The sequence below is a fragment of the Salpingoeca rosetta genome (assembly GCF_000188695.1).
Source record: "Salpingoeca rosetta unplaced genomic scaffold supercont1.20, whole genome shotgun sequence".
NCBI lineage: Eukaryota > Choanoflagellata > Craspedida > Salpingoecidae > Salpingoeca > Salpingoeca rosetta.
This window is the reverse complement of record NW_004754914.1, coordinates 672,142-684,472: the sequence shown is the minus strand read 5'-3', so window position 1 is coordinate 684,472 and position 12,331 is coordinate 672,142. Positions and strand designations below refer to the sequence as shown.

Below are 12,331 nucleotides of genomic sequence, written 5' to 3'. Positions count from 1 at the left end.
GTGTGTGTGTGCGCGCGTGCGTGTGTGTGTGTGTGTGTGTGTGTGTGTGTGTGTGTGTGTGTGTGTGTGTGTGTGTGTGTGTGTGTGTGTGTGTGTGTGTGTGTGTGTGTGTGTGTGTGTGTGTGTGTGTGTGTGTGTGTGTGTGTGTGTGTGTGTGTGTGTGTGTGTGTGTGTGTGTAGGCATGCATATACAACTACCGTTCCATCCCTGCCTGCTCACCTTCCCTTATCCACCATCTCAACCCCTCCGCCTCCCCAACACACATGTACGTGAGTAGGAGTTCAACCTGGTGGACAAGAAGGAGCTTGAGCCGATGCAGGAATTGATTGACCGGTTGTTGGAGAAGGACCGCCAGAAGGAGGCGAAAGAGGCATCGTCCCACGCAGCCTCGTAACTTCCATTGACTTCCCTTACACAAGCAGCCCCTCGCACGCTCTTCTTCCCCTTGCTGTGAGCATCTACAGGGATGCTTGATCTTCCGTTCTGCTTCATGTCTGTTTTCCACCAAACACACACACACACACACACACACATTCTCCCTTAGTGCGTCATGTGGTCGAGAGTTATTTTGTGTCGTTTGTGTTTGCCGTCACATCACGTCACAAATGGCACCTGTTGTTGCACGTTCCCTTCTTTCGTTCTGCTTTGCCTTTTCTGTTTTTGATTTGGTTTCCAATGTGGTGTTGTCGATGCGTGCATGCGCTCGTTCCTTAGCATGCCCTCACAGACACACACACACACACACACCATAAACTACACGACACGAGCGCTGGCGCTATCTTCGCACGAGCAATTCACACACCAAGAAACACAAAGCGCACGAAACACAAGATACACACATACAAACGAACTAAGCACACAAGACACACACACACACAGCACAACAAACACACACACACACGCGCAGCACAAACAAACACAAAAAAAAAACGATCAAACAAGCAAACACAAACAAACAAACAAACAAACAAGCAAACAAACAAACAAACAAACACACCCACCACACACACACACGCGCGCGCGCACACACGCACACACGCACACACACAACGCCCCTCCGCCCGCCTCGCGTTAGTGCTTGACCGCTTCATCATAGCCTGTTTCGCGCATGCGACGCTGGATAAACCCATAGAACTGCGGCTTGGCCTCTATGCGGCGGGCATACTCCGGGTCGTTGTGCACCTTTACCGCCTGCTTCCGCATGCAGTCAATCATGAAATGCGCAACCTTGCGCAGGCCAAGGTCGACGGCACACGCCGGCAGCGCGTCCACCTTGGGATCCAGGGTGGCATACAGCTGGACGAAGGTTCCTGTCGCCTGCTCCATGCCCGGGTTCACCTCGGCCGGGGTGAGCACAATGGCGCCCATGGGCATCTCCGCCGTGACGACGCCAGACCGCGCTGGCGGGGAGCCGAGGTGTTGCGTCTCCTCCTTCAGGCGCACAAACTCTGGGTCGGCCTCTGCGGAGCGCATGAGGATGACCACCTGCCGCCGAAACGCCTCGCTCTCGTCCAGGCAGTCGACCCCGTTGATGAAGATGCTGAGGTTGCGATTGGAGAATGGCCAGGGGATGGAGTTGAGGAACTCCACCCACAGCTTTGTGGGCGAAAACTCGTGCACCACGTTGGACTCTGTGATGCCAAAGCCAAGCGCGGACGGCATCCACTGCGGGTGCAGGTCCACCTCGTACAGAATGGACAGGATCTCAAACATGGGGAAGTCCATCCAGCCCTCCACGCGGATCGTGTGCATCGCAGCATCCCGCTCGTGTCGGTAATATGTGTTGGTGCCGCCCGATGACCGCTGGAGCGTCCAGCCCTCCTCACTGGCAAGTGTCCTCCGGATCTGCTGCACGTCGTCGCTGTATTTGCGGAGCATGACGACCACGTCATCCTGAGCCAGCCGATGCCGCAACTTGGCCACACGCGCCGCCACATCCGCTTTCTTGGAGGCGCGGGCCGACGTCGACGACGATGACGACGAGACTGAAGATGAGCGGCGAGGAGGAGAAGAAGGTGCATGCTGGTCATTATCATCAACATCGCCAACTTGCTCATGTTCTTGTTGTTGCTGCTGTTCATGTCCTAGTTCTTCTTGTTGTTCATGTTCTTGGTGTGGCTCTGCTTCTGCATCTCCGTCTTCACCCGCTGTCCCCTGTTCACCCGCTGTCCCTTGTTGCTGGTTCTGATCAAGATTGCTGACGTCATCGTCATCACCTTGTGCAGTAGTACTGCCGCCGCTGCTGCCGTCGCCGCGTGTCACATCGAATGCAGGGCACGTGTCAACAAAGTCCTGCACGCGGTCCACAAGGGCACGCGCTCGCATGCACCGATCGCAGCGGTACAGGTCCACGGCCTCTTCTAACGTCCGCTCTGCCTCTTCCACAGCCCGCTCCATGCTGAGACAAACACTTGCTTGTCTTGACAAACAAAAACAACACAAGGCCAACAACAACGGGTGGGGTGGTGGTTGCGCTCCCTTCTTGTTGTGCTTCACCTTTGCCTGCGGATACAATTGAGCCTGAAGTCAGTCTGTCAAACTGATTTCAGTCGAACACAACCCTGGAATTGCTGCCGCAAAGCAAACCAGAAGAAGCGGCAACGACACTTGCTTGCAACAGCAACAACAGACCAAACAGCATGGTCACATCAAGGACGTGCTGACGTCGGCTGCGTGTGTGCCCAACTCGGAGCAACATCAAGTTCAGCAGCACCACCACCTCCACCACTGAAAAAACAGCAAAACACGTGGATGGGAGGAAGAGAAGGAGGTGTTTGGCCCTATCCCTCAGAAACACAGAAACGTAGGCACAGAAACATCGAGAAACACGGCACCACCCTGCTGTCCTGCAAGCCTGCAGAAGTGCTCGCTGCCTCTCTGTGTGCGCGCCTGTGTGCGTGTGAGTGTGCGTCGTCTATTTGTCGCAGAAAGAGGAGCAACAACTCTCGAACACAAAGCGGGAATTGTAACAACGAGAATATAAGAAAGCAAGAGATGAGAACAGCGCAGACAATATAAGAGCAACAACCCACTGCTGCAGCCAAAACCATGATGCGCCAAAAGGCGGCGGCCCCAGAAATTAAGTGCGCTCTGAAACGCACGCGAGCAGAAACGAGCCCAACGCTTGCGCGCCGCACCCAAAAACACAGTCAACGAGAACAACAGCAAAACTGGTCACAGAAGACGGGCGAGCGGGCCAAAACAAAGTGTAACGTGGTGTAAAGGAGGGTTAAAGGGGCTGAGCAAAGAGGAAAAAATAAGGAAACCTGGAAACAAAACCACCTGAACACTAAGAGAGACAAAAAGGGTCATAGGAAGCATAAGGACGCCTGTAGAGAAGGCATAAGATGAATGCTGGGCAGAAAACGAAACGCTCAAGAGAGCGCGCAAACCCCGCGAGGGGACTGACTCGGGTGAAACGGCAGAGACCAAGAACAAGCTGCTCAGAAATGTAATGTAACAATGTCATCATCCACAACACTAACAACACGAACAAGCCTTAAAACTGCCACAACGGGAGGGAGGTCAGGCAACAAGGCGGCAAAGCGCAAGAACGGAGCCACTATCGACTACTGGCTATGTACAGGAGAAAGGAGGACGGGAGGATGCACACTGTGCAGGCCGTAATGAGCATGTAGGTCAGCAGCTCACACGCACTCGCTGTCGACATCGTCATCGTCACCAGCATCATCATTGACGGTGTTATGATGAAAGGCGCCACTGCTGCTGTCATCGCACGCACTCCCACTGGTATCGCTTCCATCGTTGTTCTCACCAACATTCTCACCACGACCATCACTGTCATTGTCGTCATTCTCAACTTCATGGTCAGTGTTGAGCTCTCCAGAGCGGCGATTACCACCATCACCACCACCACCACCATCATCATCATCGTCACCACTACCATCACCACCACCACCACTACCATCATCATCATCATCATCATCGTCATCGTCATCATCATCATCATCGTCATCGTCATCATCAGCTGCGGTAACCGTGAGAGGCTTCTCCGTGTCATCATTCTGTGGTCGTTTCATGTCGCTGTTGGGCTCAGCCCGGGCATGGTCGTGGTGGCCTGAACTCGCCCCCGCGTGTGCTGCATCGGCGTTGACAGGCAGATGCACTACAGCAAAAGTGTCGTCATCTTCGCCATCGTGCATGGCCGAGTGACCGTGCTCTGCTTGCGCCTGTACATGTGTCTGCGATTGGTCCTGGTGCCGGTGCTGCTCCTGCTCCACCTCACCAGACAGAATCTGGCTGGATGTGGGCGTGGGGGCAAGGTCGTCTTCCCACAGCCCAAGCCTCACGAGCATGCGATCCCAAGGCACATGCTGCTGCTGCTGTTGTTGTTGTTGCTGCTGTTGCAGAAGCTGGATGATGGCGCGCTGCAACCGCGCCCCTTGCGCACGTGAGCGGCTGTAGTGGTGCTCCATGATGCTCAGGCTCTCCCGCAGGTCCTTGTGCGTCATACGCGAGACTGCCTTGTACTTGCGGTTCTTGTGGCGCCGCCTTGCCTTCTTGAAGAGAATGTGCTCGTGCTGGGGCAGCGTCTGCATCATCCACGCGCGTGCGTCCCTCCACTCCGCCTCAAACATCTCCAGCGGATACTCTGCGCCCGCATCTCCGTCCGTGTCAGCCGCGCTGCCCTGGCTGGCACTGGCCGTGGAGTAGTGGCGATTCCGGTGCTGGGAGCCGTCTTGGCCCCGCTGCCCCTGCCTGGCCTGAGCTGCGCCCGCACCACGCCCACCATGGCGCGTGCTGTTCTTGTCCATCGCACGCTGCCCGACAGCGTTGCCACGCCGTTGCCGTGCAGCAGCAGCTGCTGCCCCGCCACTGCCGACACCGCCGCGCGCGCGCCCACGTCTGCGCTTCGCGCCATTCTTCTCAACGTCAGGCTTCCCATGCGATATTGCTGGTGGCGTGGTGGTCGCATTCATCGACATTCGCTCCATGCCGGCTGATGCAGAGACGGAGGATGAGTGCGATGCGGTGTTTGGCGCAGAGTGCCCCCGCTGTAACCCCACATGCCCGCTTCCATTGCCATTGCCATCGTGGTCACCCCCACCCCGCCTAGCGTCACCCTCTCGCATGCCCGCGGTCATGCTGGCGCCAGCACCGGCCCACGTTGTCTGCGGCTGCGGCCGCATGTGCACATCTGATGCCGATGCCGACACGGCTCGGCGGCGTCGGCTGCGCCTGCGTTGAGCGCGGATGGCTCCAGCGGCTGCGGAGGAGGAGGAGGAGGAGAAGGAGGGGTTGGTGATGGTGGTGCCTCGCACGCCCAGGGCGGTGGAAGTGAACGCCGAGGTGGATGCGGCCCGGGCATCCCGCGCGCGTGGCGATGGGCTCTGTCCTGCCGTTGCCGTTGCTGACGCAGGCCCTGATGCGGCCCTCGCTGAGCTGCTGGAGGATGCGCGTTTTCGCTGCTGCTCGGCGCCCTGGTGCGCTGTGCTGGAGGAGGATGGCAGAGGATCGACGGCGTCATCTATGGTGAACGGACGCTTCGCTGAGGGCGTACCCGGCGGGTGGCGCTGCTTGTCACGGTGTCGGTGCTTTCCGCGTGACCGCGCCCTGCGATCCCGCTTGCTGCCCTTCCTTCGCGTGGCGTGCTCATCACCAGTTCCCTCACCGCCATCACCGCCATCACCGCCATCACCTTTGTCGTCGTTGCCACTGGTTGGCAAATGGTCACGTCTCACTGGTCGCAAGCCATCCCCTCCCCTCATGCCCATGTTCTGTAGGCCGTGCGAGTCATCATTGTCACCACGAAAACCGCTGCCTCCGCCGTCTTCTGTGGCATTTTTCTCCAACAATGAGGAGGAGGAGTGCAGCTGCTGGGTGTTTTGGCCACCAGGAGGAGAGTCACCATGCTGCTGTTGCTGCTGTTGTTGTGATTGTGATTGTGATAGTTGTGGACCAGCCAGTTGTGCCGTGCTTGGCAATGGGCGGTGCGGCTGCTGCTGTTGATGTGGTATGCTGGCTTGGTCCATGGGCGCAGTCAACCCACCACCACCACCATCCCCGCCGCCGCCGCCGCCGCCATCACCAAAGGGCGGAAATGCTGCAGATGGGTTCATGGAGGCAAATGGAGGGTCCATTTGAGCCCACGCTGGTGGCTGGTGCTGGGTTGGCGGTTGCATGGACGGAGGGATGGCGTAGTACGGCAGCTGATGCGACCCAGGCATACTCCCTCGTCTGCTTGTCAAGACGCCCAAGGCGCCCCTCATTTGACCATGGAATTGGCCAAATGGGGAGAATGCGGTAAAGCCAAACCCGTGCGGCTGCTGTTGATGTTGCTGTTGATGCTGATGCTGATGCTGATGCTGATGCTGATGCTGATGCTGCTGTTGATGTTGTTGTTGATGCTGTTGTGGTAGTTGATTTCCGCGCTGCACCTGCTGCAGCAGCAACTGTTGTTGCTGTTGTTGTAGGTGATGCAGCAAGAGCTGTTGGTGTTGTTGTTGTTGTTGGTGTTGTTGTTGGTGTTGTTGTTGTTGTTGTTGTTGTTGCTGTTGCTGTACTTGTTGCTGTAACTGTTGTTGCTGTTGATGATGATGAAACGGCAAGTGCTGGTGTGGTTGCAGCTGTGGCGCCTGAGAACGCACGATTGCCGGGGGCACGATGGATGGGGGCACGCCGAGCGGTGCTGGTTGAAGCAAGTGTGCTTGTAGCTGTTGCTGTTGCTGCTGCTGTTGTTGTAGCTGTTGCTGTTGCTGAAGCTGGAGCTGTTGCTGTAGGTGTGGTGCCAGCACGGGGTGGGGAACCAGTCCGGCTAGCTGGCCATGCTGTCCTTGCTGTCCATGCTGTCCTTGTTGCTCGTGCTGTCCTTGCTGTCCTTGGTGGTGTGCATGTTGTGCATGTGCGTCATGGAGGACATCTGCGCCGCTCCGTCTGTGTTGCTGCCCGTCTTGCTGTTGCTGCTTGGCACTGTCGTCTTCTTCGCTTGGGCCGTCCATGCCGTGGCTAAGGACAGGTGTGCAATGTGGACGCAGATGATGTCAAGCGGAGAGGCAAAATGGAGACAAGGGAAATGATGGTGGTGGTGATGGTGTGTGAGAAACCGCACCAATGTGTGTTGGGGAAGGGGGGGGGGTATGGCTGGACGCGCGTGTTGTGTGCGATATAGCCCGTATGATGATGTGTTGACTGCGATGTGACTGTGCGATCGAGAGAGCTGGCGAAGTCGGCTGTGCGGTAGTGATTGTAGGGGCCAAGGAAAACGAAGATTGAAGGGGAAATGGAGTGGCACAGGCAGAAGGAAGGAGGAAGGCACGCTCAAAGAGAGGTGTTCGCCCGCCAAACAGCCAAGGACGTGGACAACACTAACACTCGACGAGTGCAACAAGATGGTGTAACGATAAGATGGTGTCGTCACGAAGCAAAAAAAAAAGGGTGTCAGACGGACAGGGCTGAAAGGAGAATGAACGTGCGAGGGAAAAGGAGGCAAGAAGGGTGCTCGGTCCTGCTGCCAGCAGTTCCAAGCGAAGCAAACAGCAGAGGTGTTGTGTGACAGTGCCCTTGTTGAGAAGCGGAGGAGGTAGAGGAGGAGGTGGAGGCGGAAGAGGAGGAGGAGGCGGAGGAAGAAGGGGAGGAGGAACAGGAGGTGTGGAAGGCAAATCTCACAGCCGACACCACCACCCCGCAGTCATTCGTGAAAGGTGACTCTCAGCCTTTGAGAGGAATGGGCCAATTGAGGTGGAGACAAGTGCATCAACGGAAAGACGTACAAAAAGGACAAGGAAAGCAGTAGCGCTCCAACAAGAGAAAGAGGCGCTTGTTGGGTTGGTGTTTTCGGTGGGGAGGTGGTTGGCGTGTTCAAGGAATGTGGCGAGTGTGCGTGTATGGTGTCCACACTACAGTTGTGTTTGTTGGTGCGGTTATGCGGTTGTAGGCTGGTGTGGTTGTGGCTGTGGCTGTGGTTGTGTGGTTATGTGGTTGTGGCTGTGGTTGTGTGGTTATGTGGTTGTGGCTGACGCAGCACCAAGACGTGCCAGGAGAGGGGCTGCAGACTGACACGCCGCCGCCACGCAGGAGAGGGCACAAGGTGCGTGTGGACAAACAAAGCAATGACAATGTTTGGCACGAGAGTGGAGGGTGGCCAAGGTTGCGTGCATGGGACGGACCGTTGTTGAGTTTGGGGATGTCCGTCAAAGTGAGGAAATGGCTAGCTTGGGTGCTGGAAGCTTGGGGGTTGGCCAACGACAAGATGTCCTGCAGCGCAGCACCATATGCTTCACGCACCCACACACACACACATTCAAGTGTGGGGAGTGTTGGTCAAGCCAGCGGCAGAGCGGCTGCTGTCGTAGGGTGGAAGCGAACAAAGACAGCAACAAGCAACAAGAAGCAAAGTCAGCAAGGGTGCAAGAATGCAAATGCGTGATGTGTGATGTGTGTGTGTGTGTGTGTGTGTGTGTGTACAAGTGGTCCAACAAGGGGTGCAAAGAGGAAAGACAAAAAGACAAAGGGGCACCGGAAGTCAGGAGACGGAAGATGGACAAGCAAGTGAAATGGAGTGAGTCTGAGTGGCATGGGGGTGTGATTTGAGTCAACTGACAATCTAACAATGGAAGAATGGAAGAAGATGGTAGGAGCGACACACACACACACGCACACACACGCACACACACGCACACACGCACACACAGGAAGATTCAGTGGGGGATGAGTCAAGCCGAACGCTTTCGCGAGTGAAAGGTGGACAGAGGGAACAGCAACACCAAACCAACCAACTCACCAAGCCAATAATGTAGCACCACCAACACAGCGCACCAAGCACCTACGGTAAATGAACGAATTGTGTCAAGCGCACACAGAACACAGAGACACACACGCATATGAGAGCGGAGCGGAGCAGGTGATCCATGCAGAGGCCAATGCAACACAAGCGAAAATGCACCCCCCCCCCCCCAATCCGTCCATCAAGAAGCAAGCACGCAAGTCGGGGAACAGCGGTGGTAGGTCGTGCCTTGAAGGGGAAGCGCATGCGGGGCGAGCGGGTGTGGGACACCGCGTGACTTGCTGAGCAACGACAGCAGTGTAAGCAGTACTGTTCTGCCCAGGGGGCGAGAAAAGCGTTGTGAATGTTTTTGTGCCTTGTGCTGCTTCCTGACCTCCTTCTTGCTTGCTTCTTGCTTGCTGTTTGTTTGCAAGTGCAAGAGTGCAACCTCCTTTGTTCGCCGCGCTGACGCAGTGGAAGAAAGAAACAGAAACGTCCACCACATCCACAACACACATCCACAACACACACACACAAAGGTCGAGAAAGAAAAGCACTCAGGAAAACGTGGCACCAGCTGACTGCCCGCTGAGCGGGTAGACACGGGTCAGCTACTGTATTGCTGTGAGATTCAAGAAGACACAAGAGGAAGAATGCCGCGTATCGCAATGTCTCACGTCAAATAACAACATTGTCACATCGTGTGAAACGACCCACACGCACACAAGCAACGGAAAACACAAAGGTACATTCACACAATAGGGACTTTGGTTAGGTCGGTGAGTCGTGGCAACACGACCAACGCTTGCGTGGTGCTGCAGCGTTGCAGCGAGCGCACGACATGTTGACAACGCGCGTGGCTCGCCCACAAAAACGCTATGCGCATGCAGGCGAAGGAGATCATGCCAAACGGCAAGTAGATGAATCAAAGAATCAATCAAAGAATCAATCACGTCAACACACTGCAGCAGCAACCCGAAACAAACCCTCCGAGTCAGCCAGTGTGATGGCTGGCTGGTTGGAGAGTGATCCAAAAAGGCAGCGCAAGCGAGCGTATTCGACCCACCTCCTCACCTCGCCACATCCATCAAAAAGAAAAGCCTCAACTCGCGCACGTAACAACCGAAAAGGGTGAACGCGAGAGGGTTGCGATGGCGTTTTTCGTTGTTCGTTCGCTGTGTGCGCGTGCGTCAGGGTCTGCGTCTGCATGCGTGACGCAACGGCCGACTCCCTTTGTTTCGTGTGACGAGTTTAGTTTTGACTGGGAAGTGCGGGAACATCGAATCGGACAACTGTCCCACCCGATTGACAGAAACTTATGGAATCATTTTACAGATGTTCGACTCCTTGGACAATCTTGCAGGATTCTAATTTTGGGTCAATGCATCGTTCGTTCGGGACAAACTGCATGTCGAAACGAAACAAAAAACCAAAACCAATTTTGACCTCCAATCGTCGCGTCAATCAAAGACAGCAAACACACACACACACACATAAGTACACACACACATGCACACACACACACACACATGCACTCCGACACACGCACACACACATGCACACACATTCCCCCCCAGACACACACGCACACACACACACACACACAAGCACACAAGCGCAACTGCTACAAATGAGTGTCTGCAATGGATTGACGGCGAATCTCAGAGTTGGACATGGGAGACGGGTTAATGTCCAGCCGTGCGTCGCCGCCACCAAGGACAACAACACCTTCACCACCAACTTCACTGCTCAAGCTGTTTGTCGCGCTGCCACGGCCAAACATGACATCACCGCCGATTCCAGCAAACGTGGACGGCACATACCCTTGCTCAAACCCTTGCGGCGGCGGCGGCGGTGGAGGCCCGGTCGCCCCGTGTGCCGCCAGCGCCCCTTGCCCGCGCCCTCCCCTTCCTCCATCAAGCGGCGGCGCATACGCATCATACGCCTCCTGGCTTGCATACCCATAAGGTAAGCTCTCGCCCTGCTGCTGCTGCTGCTGCTGCTGCGGCCGCGGATGCATGCTCGCAACTTGCAGCGCCTGAATCAGGTCGTCGTAGCTCTCGGAGAAAATATCATCGTCGTCCTCCCCGCTCCGGCCCAGCTTGGTCTCCGCATCCACCGCTGCAAGCGAATCCGGGTACTCAACAGCGGTGCGGCCCTGCATCCGTGCCTGCTGACCAGCGCCAGCACCAGCACCGCCAAGGCGACGCGACCCCATCATGGCCAGCGATGGCTCCAGCTCCACATCATAGGCCCGCTGCGGGGGCGAGGCTGGCTCATCCACAAACGTCGACATGGGAATGCTTGTCGCGGTCACATCCAAGTCATCAAACATACCGCCACCGCCACCGCCAGTCCGGCGGCCTCGTCCACCACCGCCACCAGCACCGCCACCACCCACATGCGATTTGCTGGCCAGGCCATACGACAGGTCCCCTGGTACACCACGCGCGCCCGCTCTGGCTGTGGTCGTGGTGGTGATGGCTGAGCCGCCACTGCGGGGTTTCTGGGCAATGTAGAAGAACAGCACGTGCATGCAGCACAAGATGGCCGTGCCCAGCTGCAGCCACTTGCCCACGCCCGCGTCCACCAGCAGCGCGACCGCCGTCGCCGCCCAGAACAGGAGCAGCAGCACCCCAAGCCCCGCCCGCACAGAGAGCTCCCCGGCGTTGCTTCGCCCGGAAAACAGGTCCTGGTGCCGGCCCCACTCTTCCTCGCTCGGGAGCAGCGCCCGCCGCGCAAGCAGCGGTGCCAGCGCCGCGGCAACCACAAACGGCAGCACCGTGGCCGCCCACGCACCGGCGGTCACCCGCGGGATGGCGCAAAAGTCGAGCGTGTTGCGCACGGGCCCATACGTGTTGCCGCTGAAGCTGTCCACCAGCGCGCCCCGGTGCACCGCAATGTACACCACAATCACCACAGACGCCAGCGCCCAGCACGCAGCGAGGCCGCGGCCGTACGTCTCCTCGCCCGTCGTCACCACCTTGTGCGCATGCATGCTCGCATACACGCAAGTGCACAGGCACGCCAGCACCATGGCGTGCACAAACACACCCAGTGTCGCACAGCTGTCGGCGTCCAGCGAGTCGGAGACAAGCGAGGACACCAGCAGCAGCACACACGCCACAACCACGCTGGCAAACATGTGCAGCTGCACCTTCGTGGCGGGCAACATGTCGTACCCACACACGCCCTGCGCCACCACCACCACCGTAAACGCCACAATCATAAAGATGAACGCGGCGTTGGACACGGGCGGCAGGCTCTCGGCCACGTCCTCAGCCACCAGCACCGCAAACGCAGTCGCGTGCGTGCATCGGCATTCCACAAACGCAGTCGCATCGTGGCGCGCGCCACCTCCGCTGCCGTCACTGCCTTCGGGCGAAACCGTCGCACATCCTTCGCTCGTCCATGCACCGGCACCGTCGCTCAAGCCAGCGTCCCACCACACGCACACGTACCCTGCAATGTGCGCGTCTGTGACGCCCGCATCGCCTTGCTGCTCCAGCGTCGGCACACGATACACGAGCGGGTTGGCCGGGTTCACCAGCGCGTCCACCGTCGTCTCCGGCAAGGTGATGGAAAGCACGGTGTTCTGCAACAGCCTG

At 57.4% G+C, this 12,331-nt stretch overlaps 4 protein-coding genes across 4 annotated transcripts in view; 1 reads left to right on the top strand and 3 right to left on the bottom strand.

Annotated features, from left to right (window-relative positions):
- Nucleotides 1-799, top strand: part of PTSG_07641 (MOB1 protein) — a 3,508-nt gene extending 2,709 nt beyond the window's left edge. Inside the window, exon 8 of the mRNA XM_004991381.1 lies at nucleotides 279-799. Within this exon, the coding sequence (XP_004991438.1) occupies nucleotides 279-395 (117 nt within the window). The 3' untranslated portion in view covers nucleotides 396-799. The remainder of the gene's footprint in view (nucleotides 1-278) is intronic.
- A 227-nt stretch (nucleotides 800-1,026) lies between these two features.
- On the bottom strand, nucleotides 1,027-2,531 carry PTSG_07640 (uncharacterized protein). The gene has a single exon (XM_004991380.1). The coding sequence runs from the start codon at nucleotides 2,396-2,398 to the stop codon at nucleotides 1,073-1,075; it is 1,326 nt and encodes a 441-aa protein (XP_004991437.1). The 5' UTR covers nucleotides 2,399-2,531; the 3' UTR covers nucleotides 1,027-1,072.
- Nucleotides 2,532-2,895: 364 nt separating this feature from the next.
- Nucleotides 2,896-8,891, bottom strand: PTSG_07639 (uncharacterized protein). Its single transcript, XM_004991379.1, has 3 exons — nucleotides 8,742-8,891; nucleotides 8,128-8,304; nucleotides 2,896-6,967 (listed from the first exon to the last, which is right to left on the bottom strand). The coding sequence occupies exon 3, from the start codon at nucleotides 6,958-6,960 to the stop codon at nucleotides 3,649-3,651; it is 3,312 nt and encodes a 1,103-aa protein (XP_004991436.1). The 5' UTR covers nucleotides 6,961-6,967; nucleotides 8,128-8,304; nucleotides 8,742-8,891; the 3' UTR covers nucleotides 2,896-3,648.
- Nucleotides 8,892-10,042: 1,151 nt separating this feature from the next.
- The window catches only part of PTSG_07638 (uncharacterized protein), a 23,792-nt gene continuing 21,503 nt past the window's right edge, over nucleotides 10,043-12,331 (bottom strand). The window contains exon 18 of the mRNA XM_004991378.1: nucleotides 10,043-12,328. Coding sequence (XP_004991435.1) covers nucleotides 10,348-12,328 — 1,981 coding nt within the window. The 3' untranslated portion in view covers nucleotides 10,043-10,347. The remainder of the gene's footprint in view (nucleotides 12,329-12,331) is intronic.

Bases quoted from the DNA above. Each gene is read 5' to 3' on its own strand.
- PTSG_07640 (XM_004991380.1), bottom strand. From the start codon at position 2,398: ATGGAGCGGGCTGTGGAAGAGGCAGAGCGGACGTTAGAAGAGGCCGTG.
- PTSG_07639 (XM_004991379.1), bottom strand. From the start codon at position 6,960: ATGGACGGCCCAAGCGAAGAAGACGACAGTGCCAAGCAGCAACAGCAA.